The 21,053-nt window shown below is 46.2% G+C and overlaps 1 protein-coding gene across 5 annotated transcripts in view; it reads right to left on the bottom strand.

The window, feature by feature from the left end:
• The window catches only part of nfkb1 (nuclear factor of kappa light polypeptide gene enhancer in B-cells 1), a 107,484-nt gene that overhangs the window by 74,379 nt on the left and 12,052 nt on the right, over nucleotides 1–21,053 (bottom strand). For 4 of the 5 annotated variants that reach the window (XM_038792889.1, XM_038792893.1, XM_038792891.1 and 1 more), the window contains 5 exons: nucleotides 19,414–19,503; nucleotides 16,861–16,906; nucleotides 12,256–12,346; nucleotides 8,259–8,299; nucleotides 1,886–1,984 (listed from right to left, as the gene is read on the bottom strand). In XM_038792889.1, coding sequence (XP_038648817.1) covers nucleotides 1,886–1,984; nucleotides 8,259–8,299; nucleotides 12,256–12,346; nucleotides 16,861–16,902 — 273 coding nt within the window. In that variant the 5' untranslated portion in view covers nucleotides 16,903–16,906; nucleotides 19,414–19,503. The remainder of the gene's footprint in view (nucleotides 1–1,885; nucleotides 1,985–8,258; nucleotides 8,300–12,255; nucleotides 12,347–16,860; nucleotides 16,907–19,413; nucleotides 19,504–21,053) is intronic. The other variant, XM_038792892.1, reaches the window with a different exon arrangement.

Here is a 21,053-nt window from a genome sequence, read left to right as displayed (position 1 = left end):
TTCAACTCTATATTTGATTAAATAACAGAAGCCAGAAGTTGAACTGATTTGAGCTCCATACTTTAAATCAGAGAGATATTCCTTTTGTTCAGAAGAGATTTAAGATGGGCTAAGTGGTCACAATAGTCTTGGTATTCAGGGAGCCCAGTGGTGCAGTTCACGGTGAAGATATGGAATCAGCTAAGGAGGCATTTTAGGGTGGAAGGGATGTCGGTGCTAACGCCGTTGTGTGAGAATCATGGGTTTGAGCCGGGGGGGGAGGGAGGGATGGATAGTGTATACAGGAGGTGGAGGGAAGTGGGGCTGGTCAAGGTGAGGTATATGTATTTTGAGGAAGGGTTCGCCAATCTGGAGGAACTAAGGGAGAGGGTAGAGCTGCGAGGGGTAGTGAGTTCAGGTATCTACAGGTTAGGGACTTTGCACGAAAGGTCTGGAAGGGGTTCCCTAGATTGCTGGGATGGGGATGCACCCTGCTGGAGCGACTGCTGCTTCCAGATGTGGAAGGGGAGGGAAGAATTGGGGATATATATAAATGGCTGGGGGAGCAGGGAGCCGAGCAGGTGGTGAAGATCAAGGAGAAATGGGAAGCGGAGTTGGGAATGGAGATCAATTGGGGAACATGGAGTGAGGCACTGCGTAGGGTAAATAGAACCTCCTCTTGTGCAAGGATGAGCCTGATACAGTTTAAGGTGGTGCACAGGGTGCAAATGACTTGGGCGAGAACGAGTGGGTTCTTTCAGGGGGTAGCAGATGAGTGTGGGAGGTGTGGGCGGGGGCCAGCGAATCATGCGCACATGTTTCAGGGTTGTGAAAAATTGGGAAGGTTCTAGACGGGAGTGTTCACGGTCTTAGCCAGGATAGTGGAGGAGGGAGTGGATCCGGACCCTTTGGTGGCAAAATATGGGGTTTCAGAGAAGCCGGAGCTCATGGAGAGGAGGAAGGCCGATGTCTTGGCCTTCGCCTCTCTGATTGCACGGCGACGAATGTTGCTGGAGTGTCGGTCGGCATCGCCACCGGGGGTAGCAGCATGGTTGGGTGACCTGTACGACTTCCTGAGGTTAGAGAAGATAAAGTATGAGTTAAGGGACTCAGCAGGGAAGTTTGAGAAAAGGTGGGGGATGTTCGTGACCGTGTTTGAGGAGCTGTTCGTCACGGGGGTGTGGGTGATGGGGAGGAGGAGGAGGAGGAGGGGGGGGGGGGGGGGGAAGGAGAAAAATCTGTACAAACTGTCTAGTTGATTGTTGGGAAGAATGTTCCCGGGATGTTTATTTGCTGTAACCTACTTTGATACAAGCTTGAATAAAATGCGTTAAAAAAAACCAATCGTCTTGGTTTCTTTTTCAACAACAAAATCCCAGCTTTCTGTTGAAGACATGCAAGGCAGGTAAAATTCTACAGCAAATAAATCCATAGATTTTTAGCCATCTCCTGCCGCCACCGGTCTCGATGTTAAAATATTAGCATTTACGGCAGAGGTAAATTTCCTGCTTACAGAATTAAGCTATTTCCTGTGTCGAGTTTATTCACCAATGCCCCATGCCCACACAAATATCTAATCAAGCAAATATTTGAATATGTTCTAAATATAAATTCTACAGTCAGAATTCCACCCACCATCTGCCAACTCATTTGCTGAACAGGCAAAAATCCACAGAAATACCCTGAAATTTTATTTCAGTCTCGAGCCATGCTTGAAAACATTAACCGGTGATACTTTGCTCTGATGATTTTTCCCTGCACAGATCCGAAAGTGTAAAAGGTTAGGTTTTTTATAAACACCTTGAACTGAGGTATCGGGGGAAGAATGGAAGTGATCAGACTCGTTCAACAAGATCTTTACAATTCATGTGGAAAAGAAAAGTAGTTTTAATATTGAAGCAATGACCTTAATAGTCGGGTAGGTTTTCTTGTTTTTCTCGCTCGAGGCACCAGGTAACCCTCCATGTGATGGACCCTCACATCCGTAACGGAAGCGGAAACCCCTCTACAAAGATAAATCAGATTGGATTGTGAGCACCGATGTGTACAAGAATAATTCAACTCAATCAGAAACAATAAACCTTTAAACAAAAAAAGAAAAGAGGGTGCAGAAAAGGCGTACAAAATGGTTCCGGGGATCAGGGGTTTCAATTTCATGGACAGATTAGAGAAGCTCCCGGTGTTTTCCTTGGGGAAGAGAAGATTGAGAAGAGATTTGTTACAGTTGTTCAAAATCATGAGGGCGTCTGGACGGAGTAGTAGACGGGGAGAAACTGTTCCCATTGGTGGAAGGGGCAAGAGCCAGAGGTCACAGATTTAAGGTGATTGGCAAATAAACAAACATCAGGAAAAAGATTTATTGAGGCAGCGAGTGGTTGGAATCTGGAATGTTCTACCCAAGGGGATAGTGGAGGCAACTTCAAATAAGGCCTTCAAAACTCAACTGGATAAAGGACTGAAGGGAAAATTATTGCCAGGCTTATGGGGAAAGGGCAGGGGAGCAGGAGTCAGTCAGTTGTTCTTGCAGAGAGTCAGCACAAAAATAATGGGCCAAATGGCCTCTTTCTGTGCTGTAACCATTCGTTAATTCTATGAAATTCATTCTGGCTTTTTGAGCGAGCTTTTAATTAGCCCCACTTGCTGCTGCCATTTCCCCATAGCCTTGCAAATTCCAGCTTTCAGGCAGCATATTCCAGATCAGAACTTGCTGCTTTAAAAGAAACTAAATTTCCCCCTGGAACATCACCAGCTATCTTACACCCGTGTCCTTTGCCACCCGAGGCAGTTTCTCCTGATTTTATCAAAACTCTTCATGATTCCGAATATCCTTTAACTGCCCCGGCTCCAAGGGGAATAATCTTACAAAGCCAAATCCCCCATCCCTGGGACCATTCAGAGAAATCTTCTCTGCGCCTTTTCCTTAACACTCTATCCAAAAATGCAGATGCAGCTCCAGGTGAGGCCTAACCAATGTTGAACAAAGGTTTAGCGTAGCTCCCCGCTTTTGTACTCAATGCTGCATTCATGGGATCCCATTTATTTTAAAAAAGAATCTCAACAACTTGTCCCACCAGCTGCCGTTACCATGGGGACACTGTTCCTCTTATTGATAATGGCAGGCTACAGCAGCTGATGGTTTCAGAGACAGGCTTTGATACATTTAAAGTCAGGTTGCCTCTGAAGGCAGGGAAAAATCCCCAATAAGTGTCGTGATTCGACATTACAAATTAAAAATTAATTCTCAAGGATGAACCAGGTTTGAAACATGATTCGATAAAGTAGCACATTGACTGATTCAGTTAACCCTCAACAAAACGTCACTCTTCTCGCAGTAACATTTGTCTCATTACAGCTGGGCAAGGGTTACATTTATCAGATATTTCTTGCTGCAAATATTAGATTTCAGATTTACTCTTAATTACAAATTCATTTAACAGCGGGGAACCTCACTTACTCAGCATATTTGCATGGATATGTGAACATGGGAGGTGAGGTTGGATTGGAAGGGTTTGTGTAGGGAATCTATGTCAGCATGAAGCATTGGGCTGTGTTTCTCTGCTGAACACTATGTAATAGGGTGAAGAGGAAGCTTAAATGGACTGAGATAATCATCATTTGGGGATGCATACGTACACATTTCAGGGCTGACATTTATTTCATACGCCGACTTCCTTCCTATTGTGAATATTTGCCAGAATTACAAACCCAACATCTAGAAAACTGTCATTTACTGACATTGCTAAGTTAATATCAAGGACTTGTGGTTTATCTTGTGGTTGTTACTGTTCAAACAGACCTGGCTTGCCTTCGAATCATATAAGCTTATAAAAGAAAATAAATTGTTTAGAAAAAGTTTATGAATAGCAATCTGTTTCATCTATCAATGCCCCTTCTTTAGAATCTCTGGGCATTTTCACCAATCTGACCAAACACATGCGACAGAAACAATGAAATAACAGTGTCAATGCCGCACAGGAAACAACATCACCAATCTGAAAACGCCATAAGTGACAGTGAAACCACTGCAATCGCTCCAGCACTGACTATACCCAATATACAGCCTGCCAGTTGGATCAATCCGATTTAACAAGAATCTGCAATGGCATCAATGGGTACAATCCAAAATAATCTGAGAAAGGCATTCTCTGCCGAGGGGGAAATTCCAAGAATAAATATACGCCGCTTTTTCAAAAAATATGAAGAAAGCTGGTCATTTCCTGTTGATTTTTTTTGATCCGTTTATCCCAAAAATACAAATCCAGGCATTTGTAAGCTGCCACCAACCTACAGAGCTTCTCTCAATGATTGGCTGTGAATTAATTTCAGAATGCTGCTGTAAGATTCACTGGTCCGTAAGGAATATCTAACAGCTACAGTCACATCCACCCGAGCAACTAAACTGCCCTCCAGGTCCCAGACTAGCCTCAAGCAGATGTCCTCAGCCACTGCTCACAGAACAGGATTGGAAACGTTATTTATTGAGTGAGCTACGATTTGCACAAAAGTCGAAACCCTCTTTCTTTGCTCTTCGCCATAAATCTTAATATTCGTCAAGCAATGACCTATTTACCCTTGAAAGTAAAGTTTTTGACTGCACAGAATAGAATCCAAGTACAGGAACCCATTGAGCCTCGACCAGCACTCTCCGATTATTCCCATTCCCCCTACACTTTCCCCACAGTCTTCCAAAGATTTCTCCCTCAAGGATTTATCTAATTCCCTTTTGAAAGTTCCTATTCAATCTGATTCCATCAGCCTTTCAGGCAACACCTTCCCGATCACACCATGCTGTATAAAAATAACATTTCCACGCTCCACTCTCCTATAACTCCCACTTGACCAGCAACTCATTTTATTTCCAAACTGCCCTTTGATTCCCTGTGATCATCTAAAATGTCTTTCCTCTTATCACTGTCCCACTAACCAATGGAATCCATCCATCAATCCAACAGACTCTAAACCAGGGTATAGCTTTCGTTAAAATCAATTCTCAGATCTGTACCTAATCATGGACTCAGGACCAGCTGGTTTTGGATTCTCCAAGCTGAGTGCAAAGATTTTAAACTCAGAATTTAATACCAATTTACTCTAGTTAGACTCCAGCTGGAAGACTGTGCCCAATTCTGGGCACTTTGGGAAGGATGTCGAGGCCTTGGAGAGGGTGAGGAGGAGATTTACCAGAATGGTATCAGAGATGAGGGACTTCAGTGAATGTGGAGAGACCAGAGAAGCTGGGATTGTTCTCCTTAGAGCCGAGAATGTACAGTGGGAAATTCTGTTGCTGATGTCTCTCTGATACGGAGCCGGGTAAACGTGTTGCTGACGTCTCTCTGATACGGAGCCGGGTAAACGTGTTGCTGACGTCTCTCTGATACGGAGCGGGGGGGGGGGGGTAAACGTGTTGCTGACTTCTCTCTGATACGGAGCGGGGGGTAAACGTGTTGCTGATGTCTCTCTGATACGGAGCGGGGGGGGGTAAACGTGTTGCTGACGTCTCTCTGATACGGAGTGGGGGGTAAACGTGTTGCTGACGTCTCTCTGATACGGAGCCGGGTAAACGTGTTGCTGATGTCTCTCTGATACGGAGCCGGGTAAACGTGTTGCTGACGTCTCTCTGATATGGAGCCGGGGGGTAAACGTGTTGCTGATGTTTCTGATACGGAGCGGGGGGGGGTAAACGTGTTGCTGACGTCTCTCTGATACGGAGTGGGGGGTAAACGTGTTGCTGACGTCTCTCTGATACGGAGCGGGGGGTAAACGTGTTGCTGACGTCTCTCTGATACAGAGCGGGGGGGGTAAACGTGTTGCTGACGTCTCTCTGATACGGAGTGGGGGGTAAACGTGTTGCTGACGTCTCTCTGATATGGAGCGGGGGGTAAACGTGTTGCTGATGTCTCTCTGATACGGAGCGGGGGGTAAACGTGTTGCTGATGTCTCTCTGATACGGAGCGGGGGGCTAAACGTGTTGCTGATGTCTCTCTGATACGGAGCGGGGGGCTAAACGTGTTGCTGATGTCTCTCTGATACGGAGCGGGAGGCTAAACGTGTTGCTGATGTCTCTCTGATACGGAGCGGGGGGGGTAAACGTGTTGCTGACGTCTCTCTGATACGGAGCGGGGGGGGGGGTAACCGTGTTGCTGACGTCTCTCTGATACGGAGCGGGGGGGGGGGGGGTAAACGTGTTGCTGATGTTTCTGATACGGAGCGGGGGGGTAAACGTGTTGCTGACGTCTCTCTGATACGGAGCGGGGGGGGGGTAACCGTGTTGCTGACGTCTCTCTGATACGGAGCGGGGGGGGGGTAAACGTGTTGCTGACGTCTCTCTGATACGGAGCGGGGGGGGGGGTAAACGTGTTGCTGATGTTTCTGATACGGAGCGGGGGGGTAAACGTGTTGCTGATGTTTCTGATACGGAGCGGGGGGGGTAAACGTGTTGCTGATGTCTCTCTGATACGGAGCGGGGGGTAAACGTGTTGCTGATGTCTCTCTGATACGGAGCGGGGGGTAAACGTGTTGCTGACGTCTCTCTGATACGGAGCGGGGGGGGTAACCGTGTTGCTGATGTCTCTCTGATACGGAGCGGGGGGTAAATGTGTTGCTGACGTCTCTCTGATACGGAGCCGGGTAAACGTGTTGCTGACGTCTCTCTGATACGGAGCGGGGTAAACGTGTTGCTGATGTTTCTGATAGGGAGCGGGGGGTAAACGTGTTGCTGACGTCTCTCTGATACGGAGCGGGGGGTAAACGTGTTGCTGATGTTTCTGATAGGGAGCGGGGGGTAAACGTGTTGCCGACGTCTCTCTGATACGGAGCGGGGGGTAAACGTGTTGCTGACGTCTCTCTGATACGGAGCGGGGGGGGTAAACGTGTTGCTGATGTCTCTCTGATACGGAGCGGGGGGTAAACGTGTTGCTGACGTCTCTCTGATACGGAGTGGGGGGGGGTAAACGTGTTGCTGATGTCTCTCTGATACGGAGCGGGGGGTATACGTGTTGCTGATGTCTCTATGATACGGAGCGGGGGGTAAACGTGTTGCTGACGTCTCTCTGATACGGAGTGAGGGGGGGTAAACGTGTTGCTGATGTTTCTGATACGGAGCGGGGGGGGTAAACGTGTTGCTGATGTCTCTCTGATACGGAGCGGGGGGTAAACGTGTTGCTGACGTCTCTCTGATACGGAGCGGGGGGTAAACATGTTGCTGATGTCTCTCTGATACGGAGCGGGGGGGTAAACGTGTTGCTGACGTCTCTCTGATACGGAGCGGGGGGGGTAAACGTGTTGCTGACGTCTCTCTGATACGGAGCGGGGTAAACGTGTTGCTGATGTTTCTGATACGGAGCGGGGGGGTAAACGTGTTGCTGACGTCTCTCTGATACGGAGCGGGGGGTATACGTGTTGCTGACGTCTCTCTGATACGGAGCGGGGGGTAAACGTGTTGCTGATGTTTCTGATACGGAGTGGGGGGTAAACGTGTTGCTGACGTCTCTCTGATACGGAGCGGGGGGGTAAACGTGTTGCTGATGTTACTGTGATACGGAGCGGGGGGTAACCGTGTTGCTGATGTCTCTCTGATATGGTCACCATGATTCACCTGAAGAAGGAGCCGTGCTCCGAAAGCTCGTGTTTGAAACAAACCTGTTGGACTTTAACCTGGTGTTGTAAGACTTCTTACTCTCTGATATGGAGCAGGGGGTAACCGTGTTGCTGACGTCTCTCTGATACGGAGCGGGGGGTAAACGTGTTGCTGACGTCTCTCTGATACGGAGCGGGGGGTAAACGTGTTGCTGATGTTTCTGATACGGAGCGGGGGGTAAACGTGTTGCTGATGTCTCTCTGATACGGAGCGGGGGGTAAACGTGTTGCTGATGTTTCTGATACGGAGCGGGGGGTAAACGTGTTGCTGATGTCTCTCTGATACGGAGCGGGGGGTAAACGTGTTGCTGATGTTTCTGATACGGAGCAGGGGGTAAACGTGTTGCTGATGTCTCTCTGATACGGAGCCGGGTAAACATGTTGCTGATGTCTCTCTGATTCAGAGCGGGGGGTAAACGTGTTGCTGATGTCTCTCTGATACGGAGCGGGGGGTAAACGTGTTGCTGATGTCTCTCTGATACGGAGCGGGGGGTAAACGTGTTGCTGATGTTACTGTGATACGGAGCGGGGGGTAAACGTGTTGCTGATGTCTCTCTGATACGGAGCGGGGGGGGGGGGGTAAACGTGTTGCTGATATCTCTGTCACAGACAGTGGGGTTTTTGTGTTTCTATTGTCTCTCTCTTACCTGTTTGGGTTGCTCTACAATCTGCAGATATGGCCCATCAGCTAGAAGAAAAGTGACAGTAATTATTACAACTGCAGAAATTGAACCGACAGAAAATACATTTCATTAGCCCGTTGGGAGTTGAATTTCAGTAAAGTTCTTTGATTGGAAATCCCCAGCCCGCCTATGAAGTAAATGCTTCTCCTTCACAGGGCCTAGATCATAAAATACTGAGTGCATCAATTCAATCTGTAATATACTTATTAATCTGACCCCAATTGCGCCTGACAGAAATACGGGTCAAACTTCAAATCAGTAAATGATGAGTGTTTTCCCAAAAGGATATCAGGTCTCATCACTTCATCAAAAATAAGGTCACGGCATAAAATATGAATTACATCTCAATCTCCCGTACTTAATGCACCTTCTCTCATATACAGGATTGAGGTTTTAATTTGTGTAATTATGAAAGGTTAAATTAAGCCTATGCTCTTTGGAGTTTAGAAGGATGACAGATGATCCTGTTGAAACACACATAGAGAGAGAGAGAGAGAGAGAGAAACTATGAACACTTTTATTAGAAATCCTCTCATCCTTTTCTTCTCCAAGGAGGAGAACTCCAGCTTCTCCAGTCTATCCTCATCCCGAGAACAATTCTTGTAAACCTTGTCTGAACTTTCTCTGAAGCCTATTCCTAAAGTGGATTCATGGACCTATTGCTTTCCAATTCCTAAGGAGAAACTCGGCATGAATAAATCTTTCTTCCTCAGTGAAAACTACAATAACTGTCCACCTTTGGATCTCCATTATTCAACCATAGCCTGTTTCCCTCCAAACACAATTCCACTAGGAAACCCTCATATCCCATAGAGCCTTGGTAGATCTCAATGGCTGAGGGGCTGAATGGCCTCCTCCTGTTCCTGTATTAAAACAAAACCTCTGTCATCTATACCAAATCTAAAACCATTAATTTAATTACTAAAAAAGGAGCTACACTGCAATTTTATAAGTACATTATGTACAGTGGAAAAAATATTCTGACTGTTAATAAACAACAGCATGAAACCAGACAGAGAGACTGTGTGACAGACAATCCAACAAGACTTGTGATAACAACCTTTTCCTCATACAATGCGGAAAATAAGAAACTGTTCGTATCAAACGTGTTCAGGAGCTTTGAGATTGAGAGTTAGAAGTAGTGACTCAACCTATTTGTCATCGCTGAAAACATTTACTGAAATCTCTGTAAAGTCTTAGACAGGATAGGGCAGCACGGTGGCCCAGTGGTTAGCACAGCAGCCTCACGGCGCTGAGGTCCCAGGTTCGATCTGGGTCACTGTCCGTGTGGAGTTTGCACATTCTCCCCGTGTCTGTGTGGGTTTCGCCCCCACAACCCAAAAATGTGCAGAGTAGGTGGATTGGCTACACTAAATTGCCCCTTAATTGGAAAAAATAATTGGGTAATCTAAATTTATATTTAAAAAAAGTCTTAGACAGGAAGCAGTTAGAATCTAGACTAATCCTCGTCGAGTTTCAACTCTTGTCTGGTATAGTAAACGAGAAGCTGAATATTTCTCAAACTTATTAAACAAATGCCGTTAATACAAAACGACAGGTAAAGTCGTTCAGTGAGAGGAGAGGAAGACAAGAGAAAACGGGAAAAAGAAAGAGAGACAGCGAAGGAGGGAGGAAAGAGCAAGAGAAAGCAGGAGCGTGTCAGCAGGAGCGAGCGAGGAACAGAGAAAAGGGGACAAAAATGAAATTGGAGTTTATCATGCCTTCAGTATGTTTCAAGGAGTTTCAGTAAAATCAATTTTTACTGTGCAGCAGCCAAATAATGCAGCCAATTTATACAAAAAAAAAGGACACACAAGTAGGAATGAGATCAATGAAACATTAGTTGGTCACAACCTCAAGAGCATCTTGAGATTGTAAATTAGGCATCTTGAAGGCCACCATTTGGCACTGATCTGAGGTAATGGCAAGAGATTGGGGAGAATTTGGGGAAAAAAAGAAATCAGAGGAGTTGGCTCCATAGATCTGTTGCAGCATTCAATAAAACCATGGCTGCTCCTCTACCTCATCACATTCTTGCACCAGCTCCGTAAACCTCATTGTCTTAGCGTCCAAGAATCTATCAATCTCCACCTTGAATATGTCCAATGATGGAGCATCCACAGCCCTATTGTGTAGAGGACTCCAGAGTTTCGCAACTCGCTGAATGAAGAAATTTCTCTTCAGCTCAGCCCAAACCGACCAATTCCTTATCCTGACGCTGTGGCCCAATGTTCTAGACTCTCGGGCCAAGGGGAAACGATCTCCCCCCTTTGTCCACCCGTTTAGCTCGCAAAGCCTTTTACACATTTTAATGTGGTTTCTCATTCTTCTAAATACCTGTGAATATTGGCCCATCCGACTCAATCTAAAAAAAATCTCAGTAGCAGTGATAATGTACGAGGCTATAATCCAGACACCTGAATAGAGACAAGTGTTCAAATACTACCTTGGAAGCTGGGGGAATTTAAGTTCAGTTAGTGAAATTAACCTGGAATATAAAGCTCATGTCAGTAATGGTGACCATGACGGCGTCAACTGTTGCAAAAACCCATCTGGTTCACTAATCTCCTTTAGGGAAGGAAATCTGCCATCCTTACCCGATCTGGCCTACATGGGACCCCAGACCTACAACAATGTGGTTGACACTTAACTGCCCCCTGGAATGGCCTAGGAAACCACCAAGGTAATTGGAATAAAAGCTGGCCTTGCCAGAGACATCCTGATCCAGTGAATGAATAAAAAAGTGCTCCTCATTGGAAATCCTCTAATTGCAGGGATCAATCAGTGAGCACAGTTTACAACCGAATACTCCTCATTATTCATTATTGGGCAGCGCAGTAGCACAGTGGCTAGCACTGTTGCTTCACAGCTCGAGGGCCCCAGGTTCGATTCCCGGCTTGGGTCACTGTCTGTGCGGAGTTTGCACGTTCTCCCCGTGTCTGTGTGGGTTTCCTCCGGGTGCTCCGGTTTCCTCTCACAGTCCAAAGATGTGCAGGTTAGTTGGATTGGCCACGCTAAATTTCCCTTAGTGTCTAAACAAATGTTGGGTGGGGTTACTGGGATAGGGTGGAGGTGTGGGCTTCAGTAGGGTGCTCTTTCCAAGGGCCTGTGCAGACTCGATGGGCCGAATGGCCTCCTTCTGCACTGTAAATTCTATGATTCCATGATACTGCAAAAGATAATTTCTTCCGCTTTCACTATACAAAGGAAAAGATTATATATCTCCCCCCACCTGCGCTTCCTCTCACTTCATTAACATTATTTTTCTATTCCTTTCTCCCTCATGCATTTCTCCTGTTAAAATGCATCTCTGTTATTTTCCTCAACAATCTCTGTGAGAGTGAGTTCCACATTCTCACCAGTCTCTGGAGTTTCTCCTGAATTCCGTATTGGACTAATTAGTGTCTGCCTGATATTGATAACTTCTAGCTTTGGGTTCCTCCACAGGTGGAAAAGATTCTTCTCAAACATCAAACCTCCTTCACATTTTTAAAGACCTCAATCATCACCCACTCGGCCCTCACTTTCCAGCTTGTTCAATCTTTCCTGATAGGTATAGGGGCTGGTTTAGCACAGTGGGCTAAACAGCTGGCTTGCACCGCAGAACAATTCCAGCAGCGCGGGTTCAATTCCCGTACCGGCCTTACCCCGAGCAGGTGCCGGAATGTGGCGACTAGGGGCTTTTCACAGTAACTTAATTGAAGCCTACTTGTGACAATAAGTGATTGTTATTATTATAGCCTCTCAGTTCAGATCTCTGGGAAAGAGTGAAGGATCCGTCTGATGCACAATTCATTTGCATAACCCCATCTGATCAGTGAATGCCTCTGATGATTATTTTGTTGGGGCAAATACTTAAAATCTGATACAAGCAATTTGACATTTTTCTAAGAGAGTGTTAAAATGCAAATATATAATTCAGGACCTAGTGAGCAATAGAACATCCATCACTGATACTCACTTGTCTGTAGTGCAGAGTCTGTGGGGCCCATCGGTGAGTTAAATATGGTGGCAGGTATGTCTAAAGCATTGTAATCATCAATGCCATAAATCTAAACGGGGTGAGATGGAGGAAAGAGTCAAAATTCGAGTTCACTTGTAAATTACACAGAAAATAAATCATTGTTCCATGTCAGGTATTGACGTTATCACAGATGGTACTTGATGCCACTCAAGTGGGAAACCAGCCAGTCAGTACGCTTCTTCGGACAAGGGTTAGTGAAAATGATTGTTTGGGGCAAGAGGTACAGAGAACTACTTGCAGATGAGGTGTTGTTCAAACTGGTGGACGCAATATTTACTGTTGGCTGGCATTCGGTGTCTTCAACTAATAGTGACCTTTCCCAACTTGGGCATATCCCAGCCAGCGCCTGCAATGGTTAAATCCGGAATGGACCTGAGGAATATTGTTTACAACTTGTTTCAAAGAAATGTAACCAGACCTTTCCGCGAAATTGGGAAGCATTTTTTTCACACAAATGTGGAAGGTATCTGGAACTCTCTCACAAAAGGAACAGATACTGGTCGGAATGGACTGGCTTCTATGGGAAATCCCATTGACAGGCGGCGGGAAGAGAAAGTGCGCCACTGAGTGGGAGAATCCCGCCCAGTATCTCAATTAATCATTTTGAATCTGAGATTAATGGAATTTTTCAAGCCTTGGATATTATGGGATGTGGAGTTAAGGTACAGATAACCCATGATCTCATTAAACAGTGGGACAGGACCGAAGGGCTGAATGGTCTTCTCCTGTTCCTACATACCCACTGAACTAAACCCCAATCTGATATCAAGCATCTTCCAAAGATTTAATTGAAAGATTCAAGTCATGGCAGGGACCTCAACGCCGTGGTTTGCTCCTCTTGCTCAACGTGGGAGGCCTGGAACATTTACAGTGCCCAGGGTCAGCATGTGTGCAGGAAATGTCTCCAGCTCCAGGAAACCCAGATTTCAGAGCTGGAGCAGCGGCTGGGGACACTGTGGAATATCCACGTGGTGGGGAGTGCCGTGGAGATCACGTACAGAGAGGTGGTCACACTGCAGGCACAGACTCACAGGCAGAAAGGAAATAGGTGACCACAAGGCAGAGCAAGAGAGCTGGGCAGGCAGGGCAGGAATTCCCAACATCTCCATTACAGTTTGGGGTCTATGAAAAATGCCTAGTAATGTTTTTGCCCCCTGCTGTTTCCTAGCTCGAACCATACAGATTCCACATTGTCAGAGCTAACTGACTCACTATTGAATCAATTTTCTCTTTAACTAGCACTGCCACTCCACTGCTTTATTCTTTTTTTCTGTCCTTCCTGAATACTAGTGTATTCTGGATGATCAGTTCCCAGCCCGAGTTACCCTACAGCCAAGTCTCCGTCATCCCAATTATGTCATACCCATTTACATCTATTTGCGCGATTAGTTATCTACTTTATTGCGAATGCTCTGCGTGTTAAGGCACAAAGCCTTTAAGCTTGCCTTTTTGACATTACTTGACCCGCTCCCAATATTTTTCACTGTGGCCCTATTTGAATCGGGCCCTTGTTTTCTCTGCCTATCACGTTTCTTATTTTCCTTTCTGCCGTTAGTTTTTGTTCTTGTTTCATCTTCCCTTGTCTCTTTGCATACCCCCCCCCCCCCTCCCCCCCACCCGTGCCATTTAGTTTAAATCCTCCCCAACCACTCTAACAAACACTTCCTTTAGGACATCGGTCCCAGTCCTGCCCAGGTGCAGACCGTCCAGTTTGTACAGGTCCCACCTCCCCCAGAACCGGTCCTAATGCCCCAGGAATCTGAAACCCTCCCCCTCACACCATCCCTTCAACCCCCTACTCATCCGATATATCCTGCTCTGACTAACATGGCACTGATAATAATCCTGAGATCACTAACCTAGAGGTCCGACTTCTCAACTTTCTTCCCAACTCCCTATACCCTGGTTTTAGGACCTCAACCCGTTTTTACCTATGTCGTTGGTACCAATATGTACGAGTACTGTCTGTTCACCCTCCCCCTCCAGAATGTCCTGTACCCGCTCCGAGACATCCTTGACCCTAGCACCAGGGAGGCATCCTGGAGTCTCATTTACGGCCATAGAAATGCCTGTTTATTCCTCTTACAATTGAATCCCCTGTAACTATTGCATTCCCACACTTTCTACTCCTCCCCTCTGCAGCAAATGGCGGAGCAGACTCGATGGGCCAAATGGCCTAATTCTGCTCCTTAATCCTATGAACCTACGAACATTGGATCGTGAGAGGCCAGAAAGGTATCTGTTTATGGGGTTCAGTGTCAAATGTTAAAGCCCCTGTGAAGCACCTCGAGACAGTTTGGGGCAGCACGGTAGCATTGTGGTTAGCACAATTGCTTCACAGCTCCAGGGCCCCAGGTTCGATTCCGGTTTGGGTCACTGTCTGTACGGAGTCTGCACATCCTACCCGTGTGTGCGTGGGTTTCCTCCGGGTGCTCCGGTTTCCTCCCACAGTCCAAAGATGTGCGGGTTAGGTGGATTGGCCATGCTAAATTGCCCGTAGTGTCCTAAAAAGTAAGGTTAAGGGGGGGGGGGTTATTGGGTTACGGGTATAGGGTGGATACGTGGGTTTGAGTGGGGTGATCATTGCTCGGCACAACATCGAGGGCCGAAGGGCCTGTTCTGTGCTGTACTGTTCTATGTTCTACTCAAGATTGTAAGTTTCTGGTGAATTTTATTTTTTTTTAAACTGTTTTTAAAAAAATTCACTGGTTAAGATGCACAGATATTTAGTAATTACCATACAACTTCCATCATGTTTAAAATGTTGTGACAATAATTCAGTAATGCTTGTTTATTGTAGTCGTGAGTGATTGCTGGCAGTTTCGTAACCATATCTACCACAGGAACAGCAGAGAAATATTAAATGTTGACAATTTAAGTTCCTCTGTATCTTCTTGGTTTTTGAACTGATCAAGTGGGTGAAAATGACTGGAGAGATGGAACTCTTTTCATTTCAAGCACCTAGAGAGAGCCACAAACAATCCCACACCAGACCTGATGCCGATAAAAGTTCCTGCAACAAATGCCTCAGTTTCGGTCTCAGTCTGACTTACCACACCAGCTATTAATGGGCAAGATTGTTAATTTGTGATGAATTTGCAGCATTTTTGTGTTACTCTGCATCCACTCAGAGCGATGAAAACTCATTCCGTGCAGGGGCAGCACAGGAGACTGCAGCAAAGTGAAAGGGGAGATCCTAAACCACAATAACATTTCAAATTGCTTCTGAATTCAGCTGATGATTGACTTGAGTTTAGATCTCATAACACAGGAGGCCATTCAGCCCATCAAGTCTATAACAGACCTTCCCATTAGGCCAACTCTTCTGCTCTTTCCGAAAGTTATTATGGAATCTGCTTCCATCGGCCTTTCAAACAGCGCCTTCCAGATCACAATGTCCCATCAACATTTCTCCCCATCTCCCCATCACTCTGCTTCTTTTGCCAATGGTCTTAAATCTGTCCCTCTGGTTACCGACCCTCCTGTCACTGGAATTAAGTTTCTTGAGGGTCCCAGGTTCGATTCCCAGCTTGGGTCACTGTCTGTGCGGAGTCTGCACATTCTCCCCGTGTGTGCGTGGGTTTCCTCCGGGTGCTCCGGTTTCCTCCCACAAGTCCCGAAAGACGTGCTTGTTAGGTGAATTGGACATTCTGAATTCTCCCTCCATGTACCCGAACAGGTGCCGGAGTGTGGCGGCCGGGGGATTTTCACAGTAACTTCATTGCTAATGTAAGCCTACTTGTGACAATAAAGGTTATTATCTTATTTACCCTGTCAAATTGTTCAGAATTTTGAACACGCTCCTTAAAAGTTGTAAATATATATGGGGCGGAATTCTCCGCAAGGCCCGACGCCGTTGTGAAACCTGGTGAGGTTTACGACGGCGTCGGAAGCCTCTCCCGGCCCCCTATTCTCCCCTCCCCGGGGGGATAGGAGGGCGGTACCGGGAAACTCGGCCGCCGGGCCTTGTCCCTGGCTTCAAGGCCCGGCGCGCCAAGAATGACGCCCCGCAAGACGTGGCGGCTTGATCTTGCGGGGCGGCGGAGGGGAAGAGTGCGTCCCCTTGAGACGCCGGCCCGGCGATCGGTGGGCACCGATTGCGGGCCAGTCCCCTCCCGAGCACGGTCGTGTTGCTCGATCCCCGTTCCGCCCCCCACAGGCCCCACACTTACCTGGCGCGCCATGTTCACGATTGCAGCGACCAGGTGTGGTTGCCGCCGCCGTGAACAGGTCGGGAACGGCAGGCCGCTCGGCCCATCCGGGCCGGAGAATCTCAGGCCGCCGTTTCTCCGAGCACCGTGTCGGAAAACCGGACACGCCATTTTGGGAGGGGGGGGGTGGGAGAATAGCGGGAGGTGCGGGAGCGGCCCTCCTGCTATTCTCCCACCCATCGTGGTTACGGAGAATCGCGCCCCTGGTTATCAGGACTGAATGCGATGCAAACCAGAGACACGGAATGACATTGCACTGTTTGGAAAACTGGACTGCGTTTACAAACTGAAAGGTGTAATGTGTCACAAGGTAGGAAGCTCTGCCACTTACACCAGGAACTCCAAGTCGATACGTATCCTCATCACCCATCATCAGCCTAGGGAAGGAAGCAAAAAAAAAATTAATACAAAAAACACACAGCAACATTTCAGAAACTATGTTGCAGTTATTTTAAAATCAGATTAAGGTTTCAAAATCAAAACAAGAGCGCTTTACACATGAATGCAATCCAGTAACAATGTTAAAGTCAATGGAAAAGAACTTGAATTTCTATGGCACCTTTCACCACTTCAGCATGTCCCAAAACACTTCACAGCTAATTAAATATTTCTGAAGCATAGTTACTGCTGCAGCGCTATAAATACGGCAGATGGTTCATGCACCCGCACAGCAAGATTCCACGAGAAGCATTGAGATAATGACCATCATCTGCTTTTAAGTGATGTTGATGGATACATATTGGGCAGAATACTGGGGGGAACTCACTTGCTCTTCTTCACAATAGTGCCATGGGAAATAACATGTTGAACTGAGCAGGCAGGTGGGGTCTCAGTTGAACATTTTACCTGACAAACGACGCCTCCGACAGAGCAGCACTCCCTCCATTCTGCTCCGGAAGCATCAGTCCGAATTATGTACTCAAGTCTGTGCATTCAACATTTATGACAATTCTCCATTGTCTACTTCTTGTGGATGTTTCTGTTCCATACCCCCGGAACTGCTTCCCCAAGTTGCATCATTTCTCTGCCTTTCTTTAAAAACCTTCTCCAGAAGTAACCCTGTGGCCAGGTTTTTCTTAAACTCACTCTTTGTGGATGGGCGTTTGCTCTGCAGACATCACTCTGCCTTAATGTTAAAGGGGGCTGCAGAAATGGAGACAGTGTTTTACCCTCCAATGTGTCCTATCCTGAGAATAGAACAGGGAGGTGGAGCTGAATTGGTTTAACTATGAGTGGAAAACTCGCTCCCATTCACACCAGCTGTGGGACATTGACCCGTGATTCCAAATAGTTATCTTAACTAGTCACTAACTCCAGCAGAAGGAGGAGGGGAAATGGAGCGGGTTGAAATGATCATTCTCACTCATGACATCATGTTACTATTGCCGGCAATCGTTAACACTGAAAAGATCCAGACAAATACTTGGTGAAAAATAGGATTGAATGTCCCACATATAATCAGTCAGGCAGCTCCTTCTGCAGCTAGCAGGCTACCTATCTTCATTCAGAGAAATGGGCAGCTGTAGCTGCTAAACCTGCCCTAACAAGCTTCCCCATAAAAAACAGAAACCACACATGGCGTGAATCTATCTCTAAAGGTGTACTATAGCATTCACACCATATTATGGCAGCCAGTTGTGGCAGTGATGGTTGATGGGAAATGTTCAGCCTGGAATTCAGTTACTAGTGGTGTACCACAAGGATCTGTTTTGGGGCCACTGCTGTTTGTCGTTTTTATAAATGACCTGGAGGAGGGCGTAGAGGGATGGGTGAGTAAATTTGCAGATGACACTAAAGTCGGTGGAGTTGTGGACAGTGCGGAAGGATGTTACAAGTTACAGAGGGACATAGATAAGCTGCAGAGCTGGGCTGAGAGGTGGCAAATGGAGTTTAATGCAGAAAAGTGTGAGGTGATTAATTTTGGAAGGAATAACAGGAAGACCGAGTACTGGGCTAATGGTAAGATTCTTGGTAGTGTGGATGAGCAGAGAGATCTCGGTGTCCATGTACATAGATCCCTGAAAGTTGCCACCCAGGTTGAGAGGGTTGTTAAGAAGGCGTACGGTGTGTTAGCTTTTATTGGTAGAGGGATTGAGTTTCGGAGCCATGAGATCATGTTGCAGCTGTACAAAACTCTGGTGAGGCTGCATTTGGAGTATTGCGTGCAATTCTGGTCGCCGCATTATAGGAAGGATGTGGAAGCATTGGAAAGGGTGCAGAGGAGATTTACCAGGATGTTGCCTGGTATGGAGGGAAGATCTTATGAGGGAAGGCTGAGGGACTTGAGGCTGTTTTCGTTGGAGAGAAGAAGGTTAAGAGGTGACTTAATTGAGGCATAGAAGATGATCAGAGGATTAGATAGGGTGGACAATGAGAGCTTTTTTCCTTGGATGGTGATGTCTAGCACGAGGGGACATAGCTTTAAATTGAGGGGAGATAGATATAGGACAAATGTCAGAGGTAGGTTCTTTACTCAGAGTGTAGTAAGGGCGTGGAATGCCCTGCTGGCAACAGCAGTGGACTCGCCAACATTAAGGGCATTCAAATGGTCATTGGATAAACATATGGATGATAAGGGAATAGTGTAGATGGGCTTTAGAGGGGTTTCACAGGTCAGCGCAACATCGAGGGCTGAAGCGCCTGTACTGCGCTGTAATGTTCTATGTTCTAGTTGTGTCATTGATGACCTTAAATACACTATTCATTTACATAATGTGGGTGGGGTTCCATTTTTTACACCCCTATTATGTGGAATACATCCTAAAACTGGCGGGAATACTGCACAACATCACAATGCCCGATAATCCATTTATGGATGCAGAGAACACTCCCAATTCGCCCTACATTTTCAAAGCAAACAGTGAACCAAATTCAGTTTATTTACCTTCTTCTAAACCGTCTCTATAAACCACAGCAAAGAGAACTCATGAATAGAATGGCAGCAAAGTCTGCTGACAACAGCACGATTATTCCTCTAGAAAAATGGAAGTGGAAGATAGTTAATCAAGAATCTACCTAGCTCTACCTTAAAAATATTCAAATAATCTGCTTCCACCGCCTTTTGAGGAAGAGAGTTCCAAAGAGAAAATAATCCTCCTCTCTGCTTTAAAAGTGCGACCCCTTATTTTCAAACTGTTCTAGATTCTCCCACAAGTGGAAACACCCTCTCCACATCCACCCCATCAATACTCCTCAGGATCTTGTATGTTTCAATTAAGTCACTCTTGCTGTGGAGATATTCCCGTACCAGCCTCCCTGAACAGGTGCCGGAATGTGGTGACTAGGGGCTTTTCACAGTAACTTCACTGAAGCCTACTTGTGACAATAAGCGATTATTATTATTATTAGATATTGACTGTGACACTTCCTGCATTAGAACAGCAACTGCACTTCCAAAATAATTAATTGGCTGTAACTCATTTTGGGAAAACTCTCGCAAAAAACAAGTTGAAAAAATTTCGCCAAAGCTCGGTGAAAAAATGTCAGTTTGTAGAAGCCTCGACATCATTAACACATGACAGCACAGCGGTGTACCCAGGGTGTACATCTGAAGAGGTTTCACACTGATTTTAAATTGAGTGTGAGAATGTTGCTCCTGAATATAATCAAAATAGATCCTTCAGGAATTCAACAATTCTGGGATTGGAGAGTGCTTATTGCCAATTTTGCAATGAAATGTCATCAATATCAAAACCTGATCCAGCAGAGGATCAAACCCGAGATAAGGTGCAACGCAGCATTGACAAAGAGTCATCCAGACTCGGAATGTCAGCTCCCTTCTTTCACCACAGACGCTGTCAGACTTGCTGCGACTGTCCAGCCTTACCTGCTTTTGCCTCAGGTTCCAGCATCCGCAGTAATTTGCTTTAATCTTGCTCGTCTCTTTATTGGGATCATGAATTGGATTTAATTTTTGAACTTGGTTTCTGGAGCAAACATGGAGATGAATTAAGGGATTTCCCTGTCTACTCTGCATATTGGTTTTGTAACTCTTTGAACGGAATAAAAATTAAACCCAGAAAATGCAACAGTTTCCATTCCAGCACAAATACTAACATGACTTTGCAATAAAGAAGCCCAAAGGAATTCTGTACAACATTCTTTCGCCTTGTGGGTCATGCTCAGTGTTGGAAATGGACTAATGTTTGATATTGATTTTGTTTGACGGGGCAGTGACTTGTTCATAAGACCATAAAACGTAGGAGCAGAAGTCGGTCATTCGGCCCATCGAGTCTGCTCCGCCATTCACTGAGATCTTGACTGATCTGATGTGATAATCCTCAACTCCACTTTCCCGTCTTCCCCCCATAACCCTCGATTCCCTCACTGATTAAAAGGGTCTATCTCGGCCTTGAACATACTTAACGACCCAGCCGCTACAGCTCTCTGTGGTAAAGAATTCCCCAGATTCACTACCCTCTGAGGGATGAAATTCCTCCTCATCTCGGTCTCTAATGGGTGACCCCTCACTCTGAGATTATACCCTCTAGATTCTCCCACAAGGGGAAACAACCTCTCAGCATC

Source organism: Scyliorhinus canicula, chromosome 3 (genome assembly GCF_902713615.1).
Source record: "Scyliorhinus canicula chromosome 3, sScyCan1.1, whole genome shotgun sequence".
Classification (NCBI taxonomy): domain Eukaryota; kingdom Metazoa; phylum Chordata; class Chondrichthyes; order Carcharhiniformes; family Scyliorhinidae; genus Scyliorhinus; species Scyliorhinus canicula.
Note: the sequence above shows the minus strand (reverse complement) of the source record. Positions and strands in the feature narration are given on the sequence as shown.